We start from the raw sequence: 27973 nt of genomic DNA, 5'->3' as shown, positions 1-27973 counted from the left end.
AGGCATCTCTCTTATACGAGGTCCTACGTTTGACCTACCTCACTGAGAATAAACGTCTCCATCTGAATGGGTACATGTAAAAACCTCTTCTTGGACTCAAATTCTCTCTCTATGTGGAGGGGTATTGGACCTACTATAATTAAAACACCTGAAGCTAGGAGGCGGGGAGTGCACGATCAGAAGGCTAGAGAATACATTTCAAAAACCTGACCTGCACATCCAAACATAGACTGAGTGTGAACAGGTGCTGAACCCAGAGTCGCCAACTCGTATATAGTTAAATAAATAGGGCAGCACACTGCAGCGCCAAAACATGCAAACTTGAAAAAACGAAATTTGAACTGCATTACTGCACTAGAAATATGAAAAATGAGAGCTTTTAGCGCACAAAAATGGCCAATTTTATGTGTACCTCGTAGCCACGTTAAAATGTATTATCAGGTTCCCGTCCACCCTTCTTCTCAGAGGCTTCTGAGGTTTGCGGTAGTCCTGCCGTCCGGGACCTGTCACTTCCAGTTTCAGTGCCTTCCATTTGGTCTTGCCTCAGCACCTCGTATCTTCACAAAACTGGTGTCGGAGATTGTCGCTTTCTTAAGAAATCAAGGGATCAGAATAATCCCTTATCTCGACGACTTTCTCCTGGTGGCAAGTACGCCAGAAATTCTATCAGACCACAGGAACCGAACTATTTCAGTGATGGAAGAACTTGGTTGGGTCATAAATTGGCGGAAATCCGATTTGACTCCAGAGTGCATGAAGACGTTTCTGGGAGTACGTCTGGATTCAAGGAACAGAATATCCCTCTTACCCGAGTCCAAGCTGATTGCAGTGCAGTCTCAGGTTTGGCTCCTGCTGGAGCACAGGGTGACGACAAGGACGGCCATGCGAGTCCTCGGCCTGATGACTGCCTGTATTCCGTGTGTGAGATGGGCTCAGTTCCATTCAAGACCACTACAGAAATTGATTCTCTCCAGATGGGACAGGAGTCTGTCTTCTCTGGACAGTACTTTACACCTATCACATTGTGTAAGAAGGTCTCTCCTCTGGTGGACAAAGCCAGAGAAATTAAGAAAAGGAGTATTATGGTCCGCAGATCCATACGTAGTAGTTACTACAGATGCCAGCGCTTGGGGCTGGGGAGCTCACCTAGAAGACAGGATCCTTCAGGGGAGATGGCCGGAAGACGTCATCCACAGCTCCTCCAACTTCAAAGAACTATACGCGGTCTGGGAAGCTTTGAGAAGGAACCGACACATCCTGGAAAATCGTCATGTCAGGATAATGTCCGACAATGTGACAACAGTCTCTTTTCTGAAACATCAAGGAGGTGCGAAACACCATGCGCTTCAGGAACTGACAGAGAAGATATTTAGTTGGGCAGAAAGATCGGTCCTTTCTATTTCAGCGGTTCACCTAGAAGGCTCCCAGAACGTTATAGCGGACTATCTCAGCAGAAGGGAGGTGTCTGCAACAGAGTGGGAACTCAACCAGGACGTCTTCCAGGACTTATGTCTTCGCTGGGGAACCCCCTGTATAGACCTATTCGCAAGCAGGAGAAATTCGAAGGTCTCAAAATTCTTCTCTCTGAACCCGCGGGATCTTCCAGAAGGAATAGATGCTCTGAGCCAGGATTGGACGGAACCTCTCTCGTATGCATTTCCCCCTCTGGCGTTGGTTCCGGCTGTTCTCAGAAAGATCAAGGAGGATCGAGCTCTCGTCATATTGATCGTTCCATACTGGCCAAGAAGGAGTTGGTTTTCCCTTCTACTAGAGCTAGCAATCGAGAATCCAGTAGAGCTCCCTCTCAGAGCGGATATAATCCACCAGGGTCCGGTATTCCACCCAAACCCAGAGAAGCTCCATCTCTCGGCATGGATCCTGAAGGGTCCATCTTGAAGGCCAAGGGTCTATCAAGCCAAGTAATATCTACTATGAAGTCTAGTAGGAAGCCTGTTACGTCAGCAATTTACTTGAAAATTTGGAGACGGTTCTGTCTGGAGGGTGGCAGGTCTGAGGTTACGGCAGGCACTCCCGACTTACCCAGAATTTTAGATTTCTTGCAGGCTGGGTTTGACAAAGGTCTTAAACCAAGCACATTGAAGGTGCAGATCTCGGCACTTAGTTCTTTCCTCGACTATCCCCTAGCGTCACACCCGTGGATAGTTAGATTCATCAGAGCTACCCAGAGGTTGCGCCCCACTATCAGACATATGTCTCCTTCTTGGGACCTTAACTTGGTCCTCAGATTTCTCTGCAAAGACCTCTATGCGGCAGTGGATAATATGCCCATTTCCATTCTTACACGTAAAACGGCGTTTCTTGTAGCAGTGACTACGGCTAAAAGAGTGGGGGAAATTCAGGCCCTGTGTACTAGGGACCCATACCTTCAAATTAGAGAGGATTGTATAATTCTTAAACTCGACCCCTCCTTTATTCCAAAAGTAGGAACATCTAAAAATAGAAATCAAGAGATTGTGTTACCATCTTTCTGCAATAACCCTGCTAATGCTAAAGAAAAAGTCCTTCATTCTCTGGATGTCAGGCAGGCAGTTCTTGACTACCTGGCAGCCACCAACACTTGGCGCATCGACCCAAACCTATTCATTTTGTATGGGGGCAAAAATAGGGGTAAAAAGGCCTCTAAGGCCTCTATTGCTCGGTGGATCACGTCTGTGATCTCTGAGGCCTATCAATCTGAAAGGCTCTCTCCTCCGGAGGGTCTCCATGTACATTCGACTAGAGGGATAGCTACTTCTTGGGCAGAGAGGGCAGGTGCCTCTCTAGAACAGATTTGTAAGGCCGCGACATGGGCTAGTGCCAATACCTTTTGCAAACACTATAAACTTGATGTTTTGTCTGGTCAGCATACTGCATTCGGGAGAAAGGTTCTCCAAGCGGTTATCCCACCCTGAGGAGGTGCTTTGGTACTCTCCAGGGTGCTGTCAGGATGACGTCCTGGAAAATGGGTATTAAGCTTACCGTTAATTATGTTTCCAGGAGTCCATCCTGACAGCACGGGTAGTTCCCTCCCTGTATTATTATATGATGCATGGTATTCTAGCATGTTTGTAACCTATTCCTAGCATATGATGTAATATGTTCCTGGTTATAATGTGATATGTTTGCTACCATTAAACAAAGATTTTTTTCTGCATTTCCTTGAGGCGGTTCTTGTTACAACACTGAGGACTGTGGGTGGGACTTGGCCTTTTAAACTCGTGTGTTTCCTGTCCCAACAAGGGGAGGAGGACGTCCTCCAGGGTGCTGTCAGGATGGACTCCTGGAAACATAATTAACGGTAAGCTTAATACCTATTTTCGATTGTTTGGGACATCTGGAAAACAGCTTATTCGGAGAAGAAGAGGTGAGCGCTACCACCAGTCTTGTCTCATGCCAACTGTAAAGCATCCTGAAACCATTCATGTGTGGGGTTGCTTCTTAGCCAAGGGAATCGGCTCACTCACAGTCTTGCCTAAAAACACAGCCATGAATAAAGAATGGTACCAGAATGTCCTCCAAGAGCAACTTCTCCCAACCATCCAGGAGCAGTTTGGCGCCCAACAATGCCTTTTCCAGCATGATGGAGCAACTTGGCATAAAGCAAAGGTGATAACTAAATGGCTCATGGAACAAAACATAGAGATTTTGGGTCATTGGCCTGGAAACTCCCCAGATCTTAATCCCATTGAGAACTTGTGGTCAATCAAGAGACGGGTGGACAAACAAAAGCCAACAAATTCTGGCAAAATGCAAGCATTGATTACACTGGTCAACAGCATTTTTGGTGCCAAAGATATTTAATCGAATTTAGGGTAACTTTGGGGTGCTGATTCTGAATGTCATCAGTTTGCCAGATTGGCTCAAGTTTTTGAGATTTTTCGTAAAATGTGTAAAAAAAAAGACGTAATTTGCTACACGCGCATTAACTTTATTGATATTGTCATGAATACAATAAATTTAACAAAGTAAATGTTGATTTTAGTTTATTTTAACTAGTTTTAGAAAGTAATCTTCAAAAATGAACAAGACATGAAAGATAGGAGACATTTAATCGCTGGAAAAGCACTTTTTATGATTTTCTTCTATGTGAGCTATTCGGGCAGTCACGCTGTAGATTCCAGCAGTAATCAGCCATCATATGTCTGTCCCATCTGCCTTGGTACCTTTCCTCCATCACCATAATATCCTGATGAAATATCTCCCCTTGTTCTTCGCTAAAATCTCCAAGGTTTTCTGGAAATCTGTCCAAGTGACTGTGAAGATAATGCAATTTAATGCTCATGTGTACACCCAGATTTCTAAATCTCAATAGCATGTTTTGTACCAGTTCTTCATAATTGTCTGCCTTTTGATTTCCCAAGAAGTTCTTCACTACCAACATAAAACTACACCATGCAGCAGCTTCAATGTCATTCATTTCCTTAGGAAAATTTGAATCTTTAATGAGTTTCCGAATTTGAGGACCATCAAAGATTCCTGCCTTCAGTTTTTCGCTACTAAGACCAGGGAAAGATCTGCAGATGTACATGAAGCAATTACCATCTTTGTCTAATGCCTTGACGAACTGCTTCATTAATCCTAACTTTATGTGAAGTGGTGGTAGAATGTTTTTTTCCCTGTCCACCAAAGGTTCGTTCACTGTTTGATGCTCCTACTGTCAAGGTGTCCCTTGAAGGCCAATTCAGTTTCTCCCAGTGCTGATGTTTTGCTCTACTATCCCACATGCAGATGAAGCAAGGATACTTTGTGTATCCACTTTGCTGTCCAAGTAAAAAGTTGACCATTTTTAAATCAACACATATCAGCCACGAATGTTCATGGTAGCACAGTTTCTCCAAGACCATTTTGACATTTTTGTATTGTTCTGCAAGTTTAGTTGTGAGCTACTGGAAGAGATGCACACTGATTGCCATTGTTCAACAAAACACATTTCAAACTCCTTTTAGAACTATCTATGAAAAGCCTCCAGTCTTCAGGACGATATACTTGTAAACCCATTTGCAGCATCAGGCCAGGAATATCCTTACAATATACAAGTAGGTCATCTTCACAGAAAAATTGAAGAAGTGCTTCTTCTCTGGTCCTGTAAGATGTAATTTTAGTTCCAGGCGTCAGACAATTTTTTTCACTTAGCCTTGAAGCTAAAAGTTCGGATGCACTTTTTGAGAGGTTGAGGTCTCTTATTAGATCGTTGAGCTCTCCTTGGGTAAATTGCGTAGGTGTTCTGAAACTTCCTTCATATTCTAGTTCACTTCCAGAACTGATGTTTAGCTCCATACCCTGCATTTCATCATCATCAGGTGGGGGAAGGTCAGGTAACATGGTAAACACAGGTACAGGCACATCTTCACAATGAGGGACAGGCCTTCTTGCAGATTCCATGATGGGATACTCCCATTTTCGTTTCTTATGCTTATTGAATCCTTGCACTGCACAGAAATAAGTCATCATGATGATTTTTTTGCTCTCTCCACACCATTGGAACACCAAATTTGAAGCTTTTTCTTTGTCCTTTGCTCCATTTTCGTAATACTTCGATACATGCTTTGCACACTATGTGTGGTGCCCAAAACTTGTCTTGGTCCCCAAGCATAACCCCAAAATAGGCAAAATACACTTTTTTTTAAGAAGTCTGTTGTTTCTTCTATGTTTTGGCAGTGTGTATTCACCACAAATGTAACAGAATGAGTCTGGATCGTTAAGACAACTTCTTCTTGATGAGTTCATGCTTTTCACTGGAAAACAGACAACAACATAAAGTTAGTGCAAAAATCAAGCTATGAAGAAACTTTTAGAACACTAATTAACACAAAACTATATTGAGAACTGCTCAGTTCAAGTACTAATCCAAAGAAATTAATGAGATGATGCGTCGCATTTACCAACAAGTGCTATAAATAAGATACCAAAAATCTCAAAAACTTGAGCCAATCTGGCAAAACTGATAGCATATTCAGAATCAGCACCCCAAAAATACCCCAAATTCATTAAAATATTTTGGACACCAGAAAAATTTTTTTTTTTTTTGTTGACCTGTGTTATGCAAGAATGGACTGCTATCAGTCAGGATTTGGTCCAGAAGTTGATTGAGAGCATGCCAGGGAGAATTGCAGACGTCTTGAAGACGAAGGGTCAACACTGCAAATATTGACTTGCTGCATTAACTCATTCTAACTGTCAATATAACCTATTGGTACTCATAATATGATTGCAATTATATTTCTGTATGTGATATAAACATCAGACAAACACTAATAAAAAACAGAGGGCAGCAGATCATGTGAAAATATAATTTTGGTGTCATTCTCAAAAATTTTGGCCATGACTGTAGATAACAGGTTTTCATAAATTGATTTAACTGCCTCACAGAACCATGAGCCAAACCCTCTGAATGATAACAAATCAAATAGGTACCCCCACGCCACCCTATCGAACGCCTTATCGGGGTCTAGGCTAACCACAATAGATTTCATATGACGTTTCACTCTACTGTAGGATATGGCTCCCAGTGCTGTTCTGATGTTGTATGTGATGGATTTCCCATGTACAAATCCGGTTTGCTGCGGCGTTATTAGATTAGGGATGATTCTTTGTAATCGGTCAGCCAGAATTTTTGTGAATATCTTGAAATCTGAATTAAGTATCGATATTGGTCTATATCCTTCAACCTGCAAGTGATCTTTGCCTGGCTTCGGAAGAACTATGACAACCGCTTCGTTGAATCGGTCAGGGAGGCGGCCATATTTAACTATGTTGTTATACAACTCGCATAGATGTGAGGTCAAGCTAGATCCCAGAATTTTATAGTGCTCGTTGCTGAGCCCATCTGGGCCCGGTGCCTTAGATAATTTCAGTTTATTTATAACTTGTAAAATCTCTGAGGGTGTTATAGGGGAATTGATGGCCTCCCTTTCTTCTTCTGTAAGTGTTGGTGCCAGGTAATCTCTGAGAAACTCGCAGTTGGCTTTTAATTATTTATAAATAATCCGGTTTATGTTACTTTAAAGAAAACGAGTACTTTCAGCTCTCGCGCTACGTATGTAGAAGATTTGAAGATCTTGGACTCTGACCGATCTCGTGTCCAACTATAGGTACGTTTGGGGGGCGGGGGGGTCTAAAGAAACAGTTGGCCAACACCAAGAGTAGAGCTAGGAGAGATTATTTGTCCATGAACCTTCTTCTGTGTTCCACTCCGGGCTTTGACCTACTGACTCTGCTACCACACAGGGGTATTTCTGGTAAGGCGAGATTCAGATGACCGTGTGGTGGAGATATTTTTCGGTCAATGTTATGGCTGCAATCCCTGGCCTGAAATAAAGCCTGATGGCCCATAGGACTCTGCTGGTTCACGGTCACTGCTGGTAGGACATGGCTGTTGCTCATTAGTATTTGCTAAGGCAGAGGACCAAACTAGAGCTTCTAGGGCCATAACGGGCCGGCTTAGCTCTGCCCTTTCCTGTAGACTATCCACAAACTACTCTTACTAGGCCGAATGCAAGGAGCAAAAACGAGGGAGATGTTTCATCAGTTTTCACTGCGCTTGGCATTACAGGAAATTGGAACGGCCACAGGGATGTGGAGGTTGGAGGCTTTCACAGGGGCCGCAATTTGCAATTTTTCGGAGTTTATTATTTTTTTTCTTCTTTGGATTGCACCATGTGGACATCCCACTGGGAATTGGCAGTTTCAGATGGGGTTTTCTGCCAGGAAAAGGAGCATTTCTGTAGGAGGGTGTATGGGGAAATGGACTCTTCAATAATCAGCTGGGGAAGGGAGTTGCTGCTTTGACCACTGGGGAAATTTCCTGGATCACACCTATGGTGGGTTTTGCTCGGAACTCTTTCTAAGTAGGGGGTATCTCTATGATACCCTCCTGCTACTATTCTAACCCTTGCCCAGTCAGTCCCTACAGTTGTCTAGTTCCTGGTCCCATCTTAACACACACTGTAAATGGATGGAAAATGCCCACTCAACCAATAAATGACCCTCCTTAGCCATCTAACAAGGGCATTTACAACTTTGGGGGATTTGGAACTAGTGGTAAACATTGAAATGAAAGTTACAAGTATGAATATATACAGTACAGACCAAAAGTTTGGACACACCTTCTCATTTAAAGATTTTTCTGTATTTTCATGACTATGAAAACTGTACATTCACACTGAAGGCATCAAAACTATGAATTAACACATGTGGAATTATATACTTAACAAAAAAGTGTGAAACAACTGAAATTATGTCTTATATTCTAGGTTCTTCAAAGTAGCCATGTTTTGCTTTGATGACTGCTTTGCACAATCTTGGCATTCTCTTGATGAGCTTCAAGAGGTAGTCGCCGGGAATGGTTTTCACTTCACAGGTGTGCCCTGTCAGGTTTAATAAGTGGGATTTCTTGCCTTATAAATGGGGTTGGCACCATCAGTTGTGTTGTGCAGAAGTCTGGTGGATACACAGCTGATAGTCCTACCGAATAGACTGTTAGCTGCTTTTTTCTTGCCATAATACAAATTCTAAGTAAAGAAAAACGAGTGGCCATCATTACTTTAAGAAATGAAGGTCAGTCAGTCCGAAAAATTGGGCAAACTTTGAAAGTGTCCCCAAGTGCAGCAAGCGCTACAAAGAAGCTGGCTCACATGAGGACCACCCCAGGAAAGGAAGACCAAGAGTCACCTCTGCTTCTGATAAGTTTATCCGAGTCACCAGCCTCAGAAATCGCAGGTTAACAGCAGCTCAGATTAGAGACCAGGTCAATGCCACACAGAGTTCTAGCAGCAGACACATCTCTACAACAACTGTTAAAGGGACACTGTCACCTGAATTTGGAGGGAACAATCTTCAGCCATGGAGGCGGGGTTTTGGGGTGTTTGATTCACCCTTTCCTTACCCGCTGGCTGCATGCTGGCTGCAATATTGGATTGAAGTTCATTCTCTGTCCTCCATAGTACATGCCTGCGCAAGGCAAGATTCCCTTGTGCAGGCATGTACTACCGAGGACAGAGAATTAACTTCAATCCAATATTGCAGCCAGCGGGTAAGGAAAGGGTGAATCAAACACCCCAAAACCCCGCCTCCATGGCTGAAGATTGTTCCCTCCAAATTCAGGTGACAGTGTCCCTTTAAGAGGAGACTTTGTGCAGCAGGCCTTCATGGTAAAATAGCTGCTAGGAAACCACTGCTAAGGACAGGCAACAAGCAGAAGTTACTTGTTTGGGCTAAAGAACACAAGGAATGGACATTAGACCAGTGGAAATCTGTGCTTTGGTCTGATGAGACCAAATTTGAGATCTTTGGTTCCAACCACCATGTCTTTGTGCGACACAGAAAAGGTGAACGGATGGACTCTACATGCCTGGTTCTCACCGTGAAGCATGGAGGAGGAGGTGTGATGGTGTGGGGTGCTTTGCGGGTGACACTGTTGGGGATTTATTTAAAATTGAAGGCATACTGAACCAGCATGGCTACCACAGCATCTTGCAGTGGCATGCTATTCCATCCGGTTTCCGTTTAGTTGGACCATCATTTATTTTTCAACAGGACAATGACTCCAAACACATCTCCAGGCTGTGTAAGGGCTATTTGACCAAGAAGGAGAGTGATGGGGTGCTACGCCAGATGACCTGGCCTCCAGAGCCACCAGACCTGAACCCAATGGTTTGGGGTGAGCTGGACCACAGAGTGAAGGCAAAAGGGCCAACAAGTGCTAAGCATCTCTGGGAACTCCTTCAAGATTGTTGGAAGACCATTCCCTGTGACTACCTCTTGAAGCTCATCAAGAGAATGCCAAGATTGTGCAAAGCAGTCATCAAAGCAAAAGGTGGCTACTTTGAAGAACCTAGAATATAAGACATAATTTCAGATGTTTCACACTTTTTTGTTAAGTATATAATTCCACATGTGCTAATTCATAGTTTTGATGCCTTCAGTGTGAATGTCCAATTTTCATAGTCATGAAAATACAGAAAAATCTTTAAATGAGGGGTGTACAAACTCTTGGTCTGTACTGTATATACTTTTTTTTAAAGTGCTCAGACTGCTTAAAATATGTTGCCTTTTTTAATTTTGTTTTTATTTCATGGTAAACCCTTTTAATCTAAAGTAGAAAAGCTGATTCTAGTCTGACCCAGACGTGTCTCCAGGCTGATCTTACCCCGATCTGTCTGTCATCTTCTGGGCAGGACGTTTGTGGGACAGATGTCTCATCATTGCGTAAATCACGGATATGCCTTCAGCTTTGCAGGGCGATTTCAGCCTTGATTTCTGACCAGTAATGAGGAGACGTTATAACAGGATGTCTCTGCTATGGACGCACTGATGTCTATTTTTACTGTCCCTCTTTTCATGACTTTAAGGCTATGTGCACACGTTCAGGATCAGCTGCGGAAAAAAACGCTAAAAAAACTTACATTATGCATCCCATCATTTCAATTCATTCCGCAATTTTTGTGCACATGCTGCATTTTTTTCTGCAAAAAAAACGCATCACGGTAAAAAAACGCAGCATGTTCATTAATTTTGCGGATTTTTTTATGTTTTTGCCGCTATATTATTGCATTGGGAAGCTACGGGGGGGAGGGGAAACCCTGAAAAATCTGCAAAAAAACCACACAATTGCATGCGGATTTCCTGCAGAAAGTCTGGTTTTGTTCAGGAAAATTCTGCAGACCTTTCTGAACATGTGTATATAGCCTAAATGTTGCAGGTATCTTTAGATCACTTTGGTTATGTAGGAAGATAACGCATTCAGGGTCTTTTCTCTCTGGCAGGTAGTACTTTTTAGAGGGCTTTTAAGGCTCATTCAAGCTAACAAAAGGCTGCCAATTGCTTCATGTTTCTGAGGTTACTAGGAAGGCAACAGGAGGTGGTAAAGAGGCAGAATTCAGCTTGCTTAAGGTGAAATCTGATATTTATTTTTTAAAATCATTTCACGTATTTGTTGCAGCGATATTAGCAATCAAAATATTTGGCACCAAAAGAGTTAAGAATACGTCCCTACCATTGCTTAGGCTTTTCAGTGTATGAGATGTAATGGATACAGCTCTGATCTCCTGGTCTTACTCCCAGGTGACTCTCACCTTTCAGTTAAGGTCCCTGTGGAGGTTGGGGCCAGTACAGCGGAGTTTAGCTGTGTTACATTACAAACCCTTCAATCATCTCTCCTCATCTCATTACACTGTCACCTCTGCTGTAGTGCCCCTTTTCCCCCACTGCCTGTCTGGATCTGTAATCGCGCTTATGTCTGATGTGCTCAGAAGTTGCTCTTCTCTGGACAGATGGTGTGAGAGGAAGGGCAGTACAGCAGAGCTGACAGTGCTAAGAGTGGCAAAGAGCTGATAAAAGGGTTTTTAATGTGCCCCTTTCCCTACAGGGACCTTATCTGAAAGCGCTGCATGGCAATGAGGGATTCCTGCTCTCCTGTTTATGTATGGGAGACGACATATCGGCTAGTCTCCATCCACTTGTTTACAGAGAACTGAAAAATGCAGAATAATCATCGTATCCAGAGAGTGTTGTCTCAGGAACACTTACAGGATGGCTTTCTGAAATGCAGGTAATCTAGGTGCGCACACTGCCTATCTGCATCAAAGGTTAGTCTGTATAATAGAGGATGGGACGGGACAAGTCCTCCAGAGGGACCTCGTCTCCACTGTACCCATAAGATTATACTGAACACCGGACCCCCTCTGTGATCTCACAACTCCTTACTGGGGTACCCTTTCATTGCCAAGGATGAATATATTGCCTTCTGACCTTAAGCACTTGTCAAGTCTAGTTTGTATGTTGGGATCACATCAGTGGTTGGTGCCCGTCACTTGTACCTCGGGAGGCGAGGGGCGCAGATACCTGCCAGGGAGCACGCACAGTCTGCAGGTATTGGGCGGCTGTCTCCCCTCCCAATGCGTAATTGAGCCGACTACCCCTTTTTAAAGGAATTGTGTCATCAGAAAATTACCTTATTTTTCTTATTTTTTTTTTGTGCTAAATTATCTTTTTTTACTATTGGCAGTTTTTTAATTTTTTTCCCATATCATAAGCTTTTTAAAAAATAAAAACTTGGTACTTGGATTTTTTTTTTTACTTTAAGGCTATGTGCACACGTTCAGGTTTTTCGCGTTTTTTTTTTCGTGGTAAAAACCCTATAAAAACTCATTAAAACCGCATACATTATGCATCCTATCATTTAGAATGCATTCTGCATGTTTTGTGCACATGATGCGTTTTTTTTCTGCGAAAAAAACGCATTGCGGTAAAAAAAGCAGCATGTTCATTAATTTTGCGGATTTTCTGCGTTTTTCCCGCTATTCTATTCATTTGGGGAAAAAACGCATAAAAATCGCGGTAAAAACGCATGCGGATTTCTGGCAGAAATGTCCGTTTTTTTTGTCAGGAAAATTTCTGCAAGAAATCCTGACGTGTGCACATACCCTTAATTTCCTGTTTATTTCAGGAAATCCACAAATTAATTAGCTGCAATAGTCAGATCCGGACTCTACCTTTTTGCATTGAAGCATCTAATAAGCGTGTGCAAACGTCATTGGGACAGGAGAGGAGCTGTGACATCTGTTGCGATTGGTGGATCATGCGCTATCCGCTGTGTATAGAGGCGTTGCCTTTCAGTGTAATCCTGCCTCTGATGATAAGGAGCCTGCTGAAAAGTCTTATTGACGGACAGGAAGTATGAGTCTAAATAAAGCGTGTGAAAATTGCAAGATTTCGATGTATTGATGTTTTGTATCCGGGGTTCACAATGTAAGCATTGCATATACCGATATCCTGACCTGTAGTCTGAGAAGGTGCAGGGTGCCAGGGTTGGATTTTGCAGTCCTGATAAGTGTAGGGTTGTGTGTATATGGCAGACTGATAATAAACACTGCCGTCATTATTACTTATCAGTGTGGATTACTGTGCCAGGTTGTCAGGTCTGCTGGCTCTGATAAAGGTAGAGCTGCGGAGCCTTCAGGGATCCTACTAACATGATTTTGTGCCCTGTTGTCTCATCTGTACCTTGAGAAAGTAAGTATTGGGTCCTTGGTCGATTTTATTTAGGCAAACTAAAAATATTGAAAATTGACCGCTCCCCGGGATTGGCCTGATCCCACGCTCAGCGGATCTGGTAATTTTACCACCAATTGTTAATTCGTTAATGATGTACAGCGCTGTGCAAACGTCTTCCGCCGGTGTATGAAAAATGCTGCAATGTAACAATGCTAGAAAAAGGAAGTGTCAATAGTTTTCATTTTGTAAATTATAAAAAATAAAGTAAGGCTGTGCCCACGTTGCGTTTTTTTATGCGTTTCTGCCGCAGCTGAAACGTTTAAACGCTTACAAAACACATTCCCATGCAATCCTATGGGATGCCGCAGTTGCTGTGCCCATGCTGCGGATTTTCCCACTACCGAATCACATAGCAGTAAAATCCGCAGCATGTTTATTATTTCTGCGGAATTGCGGCGATTCCTTCACCATAGGATTGCATTGAAACGCTCACTATAGGCCCTGGGTACCATATTCCTGTTAATTTTTAAAAAAAATTTTTATTAACCTCTTTCTGACCTCAGACGGGATAGTACATCCGAGGTCCGATACCGCGCTTTGATGCAGGGCTCCGGCATTGAGCCTGCATGAAAGCTGGGACATGTCAGCTGTTTTGAACAGCTGACATGTGCCCGCAATAGCGGCGGGTGAAATCGCGATCCACCCGCCGCTATTAACTAGTTAAATGCCGCTGTCAAACGCTGACAGCGACATCTAACCGGCGCTTCCGGCCGGGCAGCCGGAAATGAGCGCATCCCTGACGCCCGTCACATGATCGGGGGTCAGTGGTGCGTCAGGATGGTAACCATAGAGGTCCTTGAGACCTCTATGGTTACTGATGCCGGCCTGCTGTGAGCGCCCCCCTGTGGTCGGCGCTCATAGCACACCTGTATTTCTGCTGCATAGCAGCGATCATCAGATCGCTGCTATGTAGCAGAGGCAATCGAGTTGTGCCAGCTTCTAGCCTCCCATGGAGGCTATTGAAGCATGGCAAAAGTTAAAAAAAAAAAAAAAAAATCTAAAAGTTTAACCCCTCTGTGACCTTAGACGTACTATCCCGTCGAGGTGCCCTGGGCTTATCTGACCCTGGACGGGATAGTACGTCATAGCGATCGGCAGCGCTCACGGGGGGAGCGCCGCCGATCGCGGCCGGGTGTCAGCTGCTTATCGCAGCTGACATCCGGCACTATGTGCCAGGAGCGGTCACGGACCGCCCCCGGCACATTAACCCCTGGCACACCGCGATCAAAGATGATCGCGATGTGCCGGCGGTGCAGGGAAGCACCGCGCAGGGAGGGGGCTCCCTGCGGGCTTCCCTGAGCCCCCCGCAGCAACGCGATGTGATCGCGTTGCTGCGAGGGTCTCCTCACCTCCCTCCCTGCTCGAGCCCCGGATCCAAGATGGCCGCGGATCCGGGTCCTGCAGGGAGGGAGGTGGCTTCACAGAGCCTGCTCAGAGCAGGCACTGTGAAGCCTGCAGCGCTGCATGTCAGATCAGTGATCTGACAGAGTGCTGTGCAAACTGTCAGATCACTGATCTGTGATGTCCCCCCCTGGGACAAAGTAAAAAAGTAAAAAAAAAATTTTCCAAATGTGTAAAAAAAATAAAAAAAAATATTCCAAAATAATGAAAAAAAATAAAAAAATATTATTCCCATAAATACATTTCTTCATCTAAATAAAAAAAAAAAACCAATAAAAGTACACATATTTAGTATCGCCGCGTCCGTAACGACCCGACCTATAAAACTGTCCCACTAGTTAACCCCTTCAGTAAACACCGTAAGAAAAAAAAAAAAAAACGAGGCAAAAAACAACGCTTTATTATCATACCGCCGAACAAAAAGTGGAATAACACGCGATCAAAAGGACAGATGTAAATAACCATGGTACCGCTGAAAGCGTCATATTGTCCCGCAAAAAAAGAGCCGCCATACAGCATCATCAGCAAAAAAATAAAAAAGTTATAGTCCTGAGAATAAAGCGATGCAAAAATAATTATTTTTTCTGTAAAATAGTTTTTATCGTATAAAAGCACCAAACCATAAAAAAATGATATAAATGAGATGTCGCTGTAATCGTACTGACCCGAAGAATAAAACTGATTTATCAATTTTACCAAACGCAGAACGGTATAAACGCCTCCCCCAATAGAAATTCATGAATAGCTGGCTTTTGGTCATTCTTCCTCACAAAAATCGGAATAAAAAGCGATAAAAAAATGTCACGTGCCCAAAAATGTTTTCAATAAAAACGTCAACTCGTCCCGCAAAAAACAAGACCTCACATGACTCTGTGGACCAAAATATGGAAAAATTATAGCTCTCAAAATGTGGTATTGCAAAAAATATTTTTTGCAATAAAAAGGGTCTTTCAGTGTGTGACGGCTGCCAATCATAAAAATCCGCTAAAAAACTCGCTATAAAAGTAAATCAAACCCCCCTTCATCACCCCCTTAGTTAGGGAAAAATAAAAAAAAATGTATTTATTTCCATTTTCCCATTAGGGTTAGGGCTAGGGTTAGGGCTAGGGTTAGGGCTAGGGTTAGGGCTAGGGTTAGGGCTAGGGCTAGGGTTAGGGCTAGGGTTAGGGCTAGGGTTAGGGCTAGGGTTATGGCTAGGGTTAGGGTTAGGGCTAGGGCTAGGGTTAGGGCTAGGGTTAGGGCTAGGGTTAGGGTTAGGGCTAGGGTTAGGGCTAGGGTTAGGGTTGGGGCTACAGTTAGGGTTGGGGCTAAAGTTAGGGTTAGGGTTTAGATTACATTTACAGTTGGGAATAGGGTTGGGATTAGGGTTAGGGGTGTGTCAGGGTTAGAGGTGTGGTTAGGGTTACCGTTGGAATTAGGGTTAGGGGTGTGTTTAGATTAGGGTTTCAGTTATAATTGGGGGGTTTCCACTGTTTCGGCACATCAGGGGCTCTCCAAACACGACATGGCGTCCGATCTCAATTCCAGCCAATTCTGCGTTGAAAAAGTAAAACAGTGCTCCTTCCCTTCCGAGCTCTCCTGTGTGCCCAAACAGGGGTTTACCCCAACATATGGGGTATCAGCGTACTCAGGACAAATTGGACAACAACTTTTGTGGACCAATTTCTCCTGTTACCCTTGGGAAAATACAAAACTGGGGGCTAAAAAATAATTTTTGTGGGAAAACAAAAAGATTTTTTATTTTCACGGCTCTGCGTTATAAACTGTAGTGAAACACTTGGGGGTTCAAAGTTCTCACAACACATCTAGATAAGTTCATTGAGGGGTCTAGTTTCCAATATGGGGTCACTTGTGGGGGGTTTCTACTGTTTAGGTACATTAGGGGCTCTGCAAACGCAATGTGACGCCTGCAGACCAATCCATCTAAGTCTGCATTCCAAATGATGCTCCTTCCCTTCCGAGCCCTCCCATGCGCCCAAACGGTGGTTCCCCCCCACATATCGGGTATCGGCGTACTCAGGACAAATTGGACAACAACATTTAGGGTCCAATTTCTCCTGCTAACCTTGGAAAAATACAAAACTGGGGGCTAAAATATAATTTTTGTGGAAAAAAAAATATTTTTTATTTGCACGGCTCTGCGTTATAAACTGTAGTGAAATACTTGGGGGTTCAAAGCTCTCACAACACATCAAGATGAGTTCCTTAGGGGGTCTACTTTCCAAAATGGTGTCACTTGTGGGGGGTTTCTACTGTTTAGGTACATTAGGGGCTCTGCAAACGCAATGTGACGCCTGCAGACCATTCCATCTAAGTCTGCATTCCAAATGGCGCTCCTTCCCTTCCGAACCCTCCCATGCGCCCAAACGGTGGTTCCCCCCCCACATATGGGGTATCAGCGTACTCAGGACAAATTGGACAACAACTTTTGGGGTCCAATTTCTCCTGTTACCCTAGGGAAAATACAAAACTGGGGGCTAAAAAATAATTTTTGTGGGAAAAAAATTTTGTTTTATTTTTATGGCTCTGCATTATAAACTTCTGTGAAGCCCTTGGTGGGTCAAAGTGCTCACCACACCTCTAGATAAGTTCCTTAGGGGGTCTACTTTCCAAAATGGTGTCACTTGTGGGGGGTTTCAATGTTTAGGCACATCAGTGGCTCTCCAAACGCAACATGGCGTCCCATCTCAATTCCTGTCAATTTTGCATTGAAAAGTCAAACGGCGCTCCTTCCCTTCCGAGCTCTCCCATGCGCCCAAACAGTGGTTTACTGCCACATATGGGGTATCAGCGTACTCGGGACAAATTGGACAACAACTTTTGAGGTCCAATTTCTTCTCTTACCCTTGGAAAAATAAAAAATTGGGGGCAAAAATATAATTTTTGTGAAAAAATATGATTTTTTATTTTTACGGTTCTGCATTATAAACTTCTGTGAAGCACTTGGTGGGTCAAAGTGCTCACCACACCTCTAGATAAGTTCCTTAGGGGGTCTACTTTCCAAAATGGTGTCACTTGTGGGGGGTTTCAATGTTTAGGCACATCAGTGGCTCTCCCAACGCAACATGGCGTCCCATCTCAATTTCTGTCAATTTTGCATTAACAAGTCAAACTGCGCTCCTTCCCTTCCGAGCTCTCCCATGCGCCCAAACAGTGGTTTACTGCCACATATGGGGTATCAGCGTACTCAGGACAAATTGGACAACAACTTTTGAGGTCCAATTTCTTCTCTTACCCTTGGAAAAATAAAAAATTGGGGGCAAAAATATAATTTTTGTGAAAAAATATGATTTTTTATTTTTACGGTTCTGCATTATAAACTTCTGTGAAGCACTTGGTGGGTCAAAGTGCTCACCACACATCCAGATAAGTTCCTTAGGGGGTCTACTTTCCAAAATGGTGTCACTTGTGGGGGGTTTCAATGTTTAGGCACATCAGTGGCTCTCCAAACGCAACATGGCGTCCCATCTCAATTCCTGTCAATTTTGCATTGAAAAGTCAAATAGCGCTCCTTCCCTTCCGAGCTCTCCCATGCGCCCAAACAGTGGTTTACTGCCACATATGGGGTATCAGCGTACTCAGGACAAATTGGACAACAACTTTTTGGGTCCAATTTCTCCTGTTACCCTTGGTAAAATAAAACAAATTGGAGCTGAAGTAAATTTTTTGTGTAAAAAAGTTAAATGTTCATTTTTATTTAAACATTCCAAAAATTCCTATTAAACACCTGAAGGGTTAATAAACTTCTTGAATGTGGTTTTGAGCACCTTGAGGGGTGCAGTTTTTAGAATGGTGTCACACTTGGGCATTTTCTATCATATAGACCCCTCAAAATGACTTCAAATGAGACGTGGTCCCTAAAAAAAAATGGTGTTGTAAAAATGAGAAATTGCTGGTCAACTTTTAACCCTTATAACTCCCTAACAAAAAAAAAAATTGGTTCCAAAATTATGCTGATGTAAAGGAGACATGTGGGAAATGTTACTTATTAAGTATTTTGTGTGACATATCTCTGTGATTTAATTGCATAAAAATTCAAAGTTTGAAAATTGCGAAATTTTCAAAATTTTCGCCAAATTTCCGTTTTTTTCACAAATAAACGCAGGTACTATCAAAGAAATTTTACCACTATCATGAAGTACAATATGTCACGAGAAAACAATGTCAGAATCACCAGGATCCGTTGAAGCGTTTCGGAGTTATAACCTCATAAAGGGACAGTGGTCAGAATTGTAAAAATTGGCCTGGTCATTAACGTGCAAACCACCCTTGGGGGTAAAGGGGTTAAATCGCCCCCCTTTCGCCCCATTCAAAACAAATCAATAAATAAAAAATCAAACCTTCACATATATGGCATCACCGCGTTCAGAATCGCCCGATCTATCAATAAAAAAAGGATTAACCTGGTCGCTAAACGGCGTAGCGAGAAAAAAATTAAAAACGCCAGAATTACGTTTTTTTGGTCGCCGCGACATTGCATTAAAATGCAATAACGGGCGATCAAAAGAGCGTATGTGCACCAAAATGGTATCATTAAAAACAGCACCTCGGCACGCAAAAAATAAGCCCTCAACCGACCCCAGATCATGAAAAATGGAGACGCTACGGGTATCGGAAAATGGCGCAATGTTTTTTTTTTTTGTTTTTTTTTAGCAAAGCTTGGAATTTTTTTTCACCACTTAGATAAAAAATAACCTAGTCATGTTAGGTGTTTATGATACAGGAAGGGGCCCAGCGTGGGGAGGACATTATTACAGGAAGGGGCCCAGCGTGGGGAGGACATTATTACAGGAAGGGGCCCAGCGTGGGGAGGACATTATTACAGGAAAGGGCCCAGCGTGGGGAGGACATTATTACAGGAAGGGGCCCAGCGTGGGGAGGACATTATTACAGGAAGGGACCCAGCGTGGGGAGGACATTATTACAGGAAGGGGCCCAGCGTGGGGAGGACATTATTACAGGAAGGGGGCCCAGCATGGGGGGACATTATTACTGGTAGGGGGCCCAGCATGGGGGGGGGGCATTTATTACCGGAAGGGGGCCCAGCATGGGGGGACACTATTACAGGAAGGAGGCCCAGCATGGGGGGGGACATTACAGGCAGGGGCCCAGTATGTGGGATGTTGGCCAGAATTGCTATATGGAGCCAATTGTAGCACAAAATTACTGATTGGGGCCAATTGTGGGACAAAAAAAATGTTTTGAAGGTTTTTTTTTTTTTTTTTTTTTGTCTATTAAATGTCTTCAAAGTATGAAAAATATTTTGCCTCGGATATGTATGTGCCCATGATCCAAAATTGCTGCAGGTTTGACCCGTGCCCACTATTCGTCCACAGACGCCAGCGGATCACCTGTGGAGACTGACATGCGGCGTTTCTCTCCAGACTGCAACATTTCTATTTATCTTGCGGGCATTCTAGTTTCTGCAAGAGAAATTACATCAATAGAAATGTATTGAATGCGGTGAATCCACACGGTTCAGTGATCACATCCGGATTCACCTGCGTTCAATAGCCGGCAGCTTCTAGTTCCGGATTGTGGCCACTAACACAGCTATTTTATGTAAAAATGAAGCCAAATATACGTTTGGCGTTGCCTCATCCTTAATGACCCACAGGCTATTAAACCGTGCCATAACTCATAAAATGAACACCATTAAAAAACCACGCTAAAAATGTTAACTTTTTATTTTTTTAAGGTAGAGTAAAAAAAATGGTATCACTGAACGCGTCATCTCCTCCCGCAAATAATGTGGCCCATCAAATTCAGACTTTTTTTTTTTTCTGTGCGGCCCATTTACCTAGCTGAGTTTGAGGCCCCTGGTTTGGATAGAGGCAGCGTGCTTCGCCTTCCCAGCAGATTCATTATGTACATGATGTCAGCACATGGAAGATGAATGAAGTAGTCTGATAAAATATGCATCTTTAATTAATACAAAGATAAAAATGACTAAATAGTAAAGCAGGGTATTCCTAAAAAGACTGACCAATACACCCATAGTATACAGGGAAAACACATGGCGGTAAATAGATGTACGGTAAATAAATGAGTGCCCTAGTCGATCATACGCCTGCTAAGACTGTCCAAAGAAGACCTGTATCTACCTGTGGAGGTGGACTGTACTTGTATCTAGTGATGTCCGACTGGGAATATGTGTGTAGCCCGGTCCAATGGCCCCTACGCGCGTTTCACCCCCAGCTTCGTCAGGGTGCACTTATTTACATGCTCAGTAGTGCGGCAGTGCTGTGGGGTCGGAAGTCAGGGAAATCAAGGAGTCTGACGTTTGGCTTACCGACCCCAGAACCCTGGTTTTTACAAGCACTTTTGTAATTGTAACCATACACAATGTGAACTTAGAGAAGCTGCAATACTGGGACCCACCTGTGTACAGGTGTGGCACTGTTATCTTCTCCCAGATGCAGACCTGCAGTGAACATGTGCTAGACCTCGTGTACATGGCGGCGTGCACTTGCCAGTATTTAGTGTTTGCGTTCGACATATATTTTTTGAGGTTTAGTCAAACCCGATTTATGCCAAGTGCTGTGCTCTTCTGTCCGCCTGGCACCTTTCTTCTCCGCTGTAGTGGATGTTCCAATACAAGGACGTCTCGTAGAAGTAATGGAGCCTGTGTATAGAGAGCCGGGCCACATCCTCGGCTTCCAGGACTCTTTGATTAGTGGTCCTAAACACTGCCTAGGTAGTAATTCTTTTTATATGGAAGTGTATTAAAAATAAATATAAATTCACTAGATGGTGGCCCGATTCTAACGCATCGGGTATTCTAGAATATGCATGTCCACGTAGTATGTTGCCCAGCCACGTAGTATGTTGCCCAGCCACGTAGTATGTTGCCCAGCCACGTAGTATATTGCCCAGCCATGTAGTATGTTGCCCAGCCACGTAGTATGTTGCCCAGCCACGTAGTATGTTGCCCAGCCACGTAGTATGTTGCCCAGCCACGTATGTAACAGGTTAAAAAATAAATATAATCACCTTCTGAAGAGCCCTTGTAGTCCTGGCACCTGTGTGCGGTGCATGCGGCAGCTTCCGGTCCCAGGGTTGGTATGAGCGCAGGACCTGTGATGAGGTCGCGGTCACATGACCGTGATGTCATGGCAGGTCCTTCTCGCATAGCATCCTTGGCACCGGAATCTGCCGCTTGCACTGCCGAGGACAGGATGACACGTCGGAGGGTGAGAATAATCTTTGTTTTTTTTTATTATTATTATTATTATTATTATTATTATTATTATCTGTAACATTAGATCTTTTTACTATTGATGCTGCATACACATCATCAATAGTAAAAAAGTTGGTCACACAGGGTTAATAGCTGCGTAACCGGAGTGCGTTACACCGCGCTCCGGTAACGCTGGCATTAACCGTGTGTGAGCTCTGACTGGAAGGAGTACGGGGCGGGCACTGACTGACTGCGGGGAGGAAGGAGCGGCCATGTTGCCGCCGGACTGCGCCCGTCGCTGATTGGTCGTGGGCGTTTTGCCATGACCAATCAGTGACTTGGATTCCATGACAGACAGAGGCCGCGACCAATGAATATCCGTGACAGACAGAAAGACAGAAGTGACACTTAGACAATTATATGGTAGATGAATTATATTTGGTACTAAGTACTCGATCGTGTTAAATGGAGTTTGTCAGCACAGAATGTTTGTCCAAACCAAGCACAGGCGCTCAGTCCTCATGTTAACCTTTCCACTTATTTATTTTCCCACGGTCTCTGCCCTTCTCTGGATCCATGAAGCCAAAGCTGTCAATCAGAGGGAGGAGGAGAAAGCAAGAAGTTAGAAAGTGCAGTTAAATGATTGACCCCGCCATGATGCATCGAGCGACAGTACTTGGTTTGAACAGTCATTCTGTGCTGTCAGGTTCCCAATTAAAAGGGAATCTGTCTGCAGTATTGTCTATGTATTCTGAGAGCAGCATGATGTAGGGGCTGAGAGCCTGATTCCAGTAATATGTCACTTACCAGGCTGTGTTTTTATTTCAATACAATGAGCATTTTATCAGCAGGAAATTATCACTGCAGGGCTAGGTGTCTCCTGCCTTCTAAAAAAATCTACTCTGTCTAACCCTTCCCACACATCATCTTTCTGCCTATACACAGTGTACACAGAAAGCTGCCAATCAGTGCTGTGGGCGGGATTATACAGAGCTCCGCATTCAGAGAACTGCTAGACCGGGAATCAGATAAAACTGTGATTGTATCAGAATGACAGCACACAGCCCAACAATTGGCACATTGCTGGAATCAGGGTCACTGCCCCTGCATGATGCTGCTCTCATTAGATAGCAAAAACCTGGTGTCCGATTCACTTTAAAAGGGAAATTCAGGGAGTGTTCGCCCGACTCCAAACAACTGCATTTATTTGATTGCAGGGTGGAAATGTCTCCAAAGACGGCTCTGTATGTATGCAATCAGCTGATGGGTGCCGGGTGTGGGACCACCGATCGTGTGTAGACGGCCCATCCTAAGGGTGGATGAGTAGATTGATGTGTAAATCCTGGATTGTATACGTCTAGATTCTGATGTCTGTCCTGGAGAAGAACCTCTGTGATCCATCGCTTGTTCACAGATGACATTTATTTGGTCTTGTCCTGACTTGTGGAACCGATGATTTGTAGCCGCCGCTCTAATCCTGTCCTGCTTTTACCTTGTTTTAGGAAAGATGATCGAGATTATGCTCTGAAACAAATAGAAGGTACTGGGATATCTATGTCTGCGTGCCGAGAGATCGCGGTAAGTACAATCGTGGGTGGTGTCCGCGCGTCTTTATTGTGGTCACTTTCCGGCACGGCACCTTGTGTGTTGTCATTTTTGCTATATGCTAGAGCTGCGCCATCAGTGCTTTACCGGGTGTCGTGCTCTGATGCTGGGTTTCCTGTGGTGTTTGCAGCCCAGTACAGCAACACCCCACAATATGCCACAAACCTGCACACGATCTGCCACATTTACAGCAAGCTTATGACTTTATTGCTGTGAACTGCATGTGTCTCTAGGCCACATTGCATAATGATTGATACTAGGAAAGCCAGCTTAAAGGGATCTGTCGGCAGGATTGTGCTCAGTAACCTACAGACGGTGTCAGGCCGGGGCCGTTTTACTGATTAAAATAATACCTGGGGATGAAATCCGTCTTGTGGTTGTTTTTTCTTTATTTTCAGTTGCGCACACACACGCGCACGCGCTGAACTAAATAATGGAAACACCTAACGTTTTGGCATCATAATCTTCGAACATGTGATAAACATGCAAACCGTGACATATGGTAATGTTTTGTAGTTGATTATTTGTGTTATGTGATATGTATATAAATTAACTGTTTGTTTTGCATAACTGTAAAAACATTGATGAGAACCTGATCCCAATGGCAGACCTCTTGGATTTCCAAAGAGGCCAAATTGTTGGTGCTCGTATGGCAGGCGCTAGTCCGAATGCTTGGCGTGTCAAGAGGTACTGTCTCCAAAGTAATGACTGCGCTTGAAAGAGAAGGAAAAACGTCCGCAGCAAAGCACAGGTCCGGCCGAAAGTCAAAGTTGACAGAGAGACCGTCGGCCTCTAAAGCGAATTGTGAGAGAGGATCGCAAGACCACGGCTCCGAAAATCACGGCTGAGCTCAATGAACACCTACAGAACCCAGTTTCCACAAAAACTGTTCGTCTGGAGCTGCACAAATCTGGATTCTACCGAAGAGCTGCAATTAGAAAACCGCTGCTCTCCATGACAAATGTTTCCAAGCGTTGAGTGGTGTAGAAACCTCCAGAATTGGTCCCTGGAGCAGTGGAAACATGTGATATTCTCAGACGAATCATCGTTTACCTTATTCCTGACTTCCGGCTGAGTGTACGTTTGGAGACAGCCGAAAGAAGCATTCCATCCAGACTGCCTTCTCCCAACCGTAAAACATGGCGGAGGTTCTGTGATGATCTGGGGTGCTATTTCGAGGAGATCCGCCGGGCCAATGATATCCCTTCATGGAAGAATTAACAGCCGAGATTATTTAGGCTTTTTGGGCGACCAAGTGCATCCAATGGTTCAAGCACTGTTCTCAGAGGGGAACGCCATCTTTCAGGATGATAATGCACCAATTCATACAGCTAGAATCGTTAAAGCCTGGCACGAGGAACATTCTAATGAAGTTGAGCATCTCTTCTGGCCCCACAATCCCCAGACCTCAACATTATTAAGCATTTATGGTCGACTTTAGAGATTCAAGTTACACGTCTATTTCCACCGCCATCGTCGCTTAAAGAACTGGAGGGTGTTTTATCTGCAGAATGGGCTAAAATTCCTTTGGAAACAATTCACAACTTGTATGAATCCATTCCTCGGAGAATTGAGGCTGTAATCGCCGCAAAAGGTGGAACTACATCATATCAAACTAACTTTTGTTGCTGTTTCCAGGTGTTTCCATTATTTTGTCCCCCCCCCCCCCCAAAAAAAAAAAAAAATATATAGATATATGCGCGCACGACGGGCACAGCCCGGCCGAGAATTAGTCCCTCCCTACTTCCATCCAGTCAGTGCCCGGCACCCACTCCATACTCCCCTCCACTCACCGCTCACACAGGATTATTGGCAGCGTTAACGGACCGTGGTGTAACGCACTCCGTTAACGCTGCTATTAACCCTGTGTGACCAACTTTTTACTATTGATGCTGCCTATGCAGCATCAATAGTAAAAAGATCTAATGTTAAAAATAATGAAAAAAAAAAAACCTGTTATTCTCACCTTCCGTCGTCCGCCGATGCACGCGCGGCTGCCGCCAGCTTCCGTTCCCAGAAATGCATTGTGAAATTACCCATAAGACTTAGCAGTCTCGCGAGACCGCCAAGCCATCTGGGTAATTTCGCAATGCATCTCTGGGAACGGAAGCTGGCGGCAGCCGCACGCGCATCGGGACAGCTTCGCTGGACTATGGAGGGTGAGTATATAACTATTATTTATTTTAATTATTCTTTTTAACAGGGATATGGTGCCCACACTGCTATATACTACGTGGCCAGTGTTATATACTGCATAGCTGCTATATACTGCGTGGGCTGTGCTATATATTACGTGGGCTGTTATATATTACGTGGGCTGTTATATATTACGTGGGCTGTGCTATATACTACGTGGCTGCTACACACACACACACACACACACACACACACACACACACACACACACACACACACACACTGTGACTTGTATACGCATACATATACACAAACATGCACACGTAAACGCGCACACACACGTACACACACGTACACACACACAATGTGACTTGTATACAAATACATATACACGTAAACACACACGTGCACACGTACACACACGTGTACACACACACAATGTGACTTGTATACACATACATATACACACACACAATGTGACTTGTATACACATACATATACACACACACAGTGACTTGTATACACATACATATACACACACACACACAATGTGACTTGTATACACATACATATACACACACACACAATGTGACTTGTATACACATACATATACACACACACAATGTGACTTGTATACACATACATACACACACACACACACACACAATGTGACTTGTATACACATACATATACACACACACAATGTGACTTGTATACACATACATATACACACACATACATATACACACACACACACACACACACACACAATGTGACTTGTATACACATACATACACACACACACACACACACACACAATGTGACTTGTATACACATACATATACACACACACACAATGTAACTTGTATACACATACATATACAGGTCCTTCTCAAAAAATTAGCATATAGTGTTAAATTTCATTATTTACCATAATGTAATGATTACAATTAAACTTTCATATATTATAGATTCATTATCCACCAACTGAAATTTGTCAGGTCTTTTATTGTTTTAATACTGATGATTTTGGCATACAACTCCTGATAACCCAAAAAACCTGTCTCAATAAATTAGCATATCAAGAAAAGGTTCTCTAAACGACCTATTACCCTAATCTTCTGAATCAACTAATTAACTCTAAACACATGCAAAAGATACCTGAGGCTTTTATAAACTCCCTGCCTGGTTCATTACTCAAAACCCCCATCATGGGTAAGACTAGCGACCTGACAGATGTCAAGAAGGCCATCATTGACACCCTCAAGCAAGAGGGTAAGACCCAGAAAGAAATTTCTCAACAAATAGGCTGTTCCCAGAGTGCTGTATCAAGGCACCTCAATGGTAAGTCTGTTGGAAGGAAACAATGTGGCAGAAAACGCTGTACAACGAGAAGAGGAGACCGGACCCTGAGGAAGATTGTGGAGAAGGACCGATTCCAGACCTTGGGGAACCTGAGAAAGCAGTGGACTGAGTCTGGTGTGGAAACATCCAGAGCCACCGTGCACAGGCGTGTGCAGGAAATGGGCTACAGGTGCCGCATTCCCCAGGTAAAGCCACTTTTGAACCATAAACAGCGGCAGAGGCGCCTGACCTGGGCTACAGAGAAGCAGCACTGGACTGTTGCTAAGTGGTCCCAAGTACTTTTTTCTGATGAAAGCAAATTTTGCATGTCATTCGGAAATCAAGGTGCCAGAGTGTGGAGGAAGACTGGGGAGAAGGAAATGCCAAAATGCCTGAAGTCCAGTGTCAAGTACCCACAGTCAGTGATGGTGTGGGGTGCCATGTCAGCTGCTGGTGTTGGTCCACTGTGTTTCATCAAGGGCAGGGTCAATGCAGCTAGCTATCAGGAGATTTTGGAGCACTTCATGCTTCCATCGGCTGAAATGCTTTATGGAGATGAAGATTTCATTTTTCAGCACGACCTGGCACCTGCTCACAGTGCCAAAACCACTGGTAAATGGTTTACTGACCATGGTATTACTGTGCTCAATTGGCCTGCCAACTCTCCTGACCTGAACCCCATAGAGAATCTGTGGGATATTGTGAAGAGAAAGTTGAGAGACGCAAGACCCAACACTCTGGATGAGCTTAAGGCCGCTATTGAAGCATCCTGGGCCTCCATAACATCTCAGCAGTGTCACAGGCTGATTGCCTCCATGCCACGCCGCATTGAAGCAGTCATTTCTGCCAAAGGATTCCCGACCAAGTATTGAGTGCATAACTGAACATTATTATTTGTTGGTTTTTTTGTTTGTTAATAAACACTTTTATTTGATTGGATAGGCGAAATATGCTAATTTATTGAGACAGGTTTTTTGGGTTATCAGGAGTTGTATGCCAAAATCATCAGTATTAAAACAATAAAAGACCTGACAAATTTCAGTTGGTGGATAATGAATCTATAATATATGAAAGTTTAACTTGTATATACACACACACACACACACACACACACACACAATGTGACTTGTATACACATACATATACACACACAATGTGACTTGTATACACATACATATACACACACGATGTGACTTGTATACATATACACACACGATGTGACTTGTATACACATACATATACACACACAATGTG

General features: G+C 43.7%; 1 protein-coding gene across 1 annotated transcript in view; it reads left to right on the top strand.

Annotated features, from left to right (window-relative positions):
* Positions 1-27973, top strand: part of CDK8 (cyclin dependent kinase 8) — a 91371-nt gene that overhangs the window by 19307 nt on the left and 44091 nt on the right. Inside the window, exon 2 of the mRNA XM_069759053.1 lies at positions 23137-23212. Coding sequence (XP_069615154.1) covers positions 23137-23212 — 76 coding nt within the window. The remainder of the gene's footprint in view (positions 1-23136; positions 23213-27973) is intronic.

The sequence above is a fragment of the Ranitomeya imitator genome, chromosome 3, assembly GCF_032444005.1.
Source record: "Ranitomeya imitator isolate aRanImi1 chromosome 3, aRanImi1.pri, whole genome shotgun sequence".
NCBI classification, from domain to species: domain Eukaryota; kingdom Metazoa; phylum Chordata; class Amphibia; order Anura; family Dendrobatidae; genus Ranitomeya; species Ranitomeya imitator.
The sequence above is the reverse complement of the archived record's forward strand: the minus strand, read 5'-3'. Positions and strand labels throughout refer to the sequence as shown.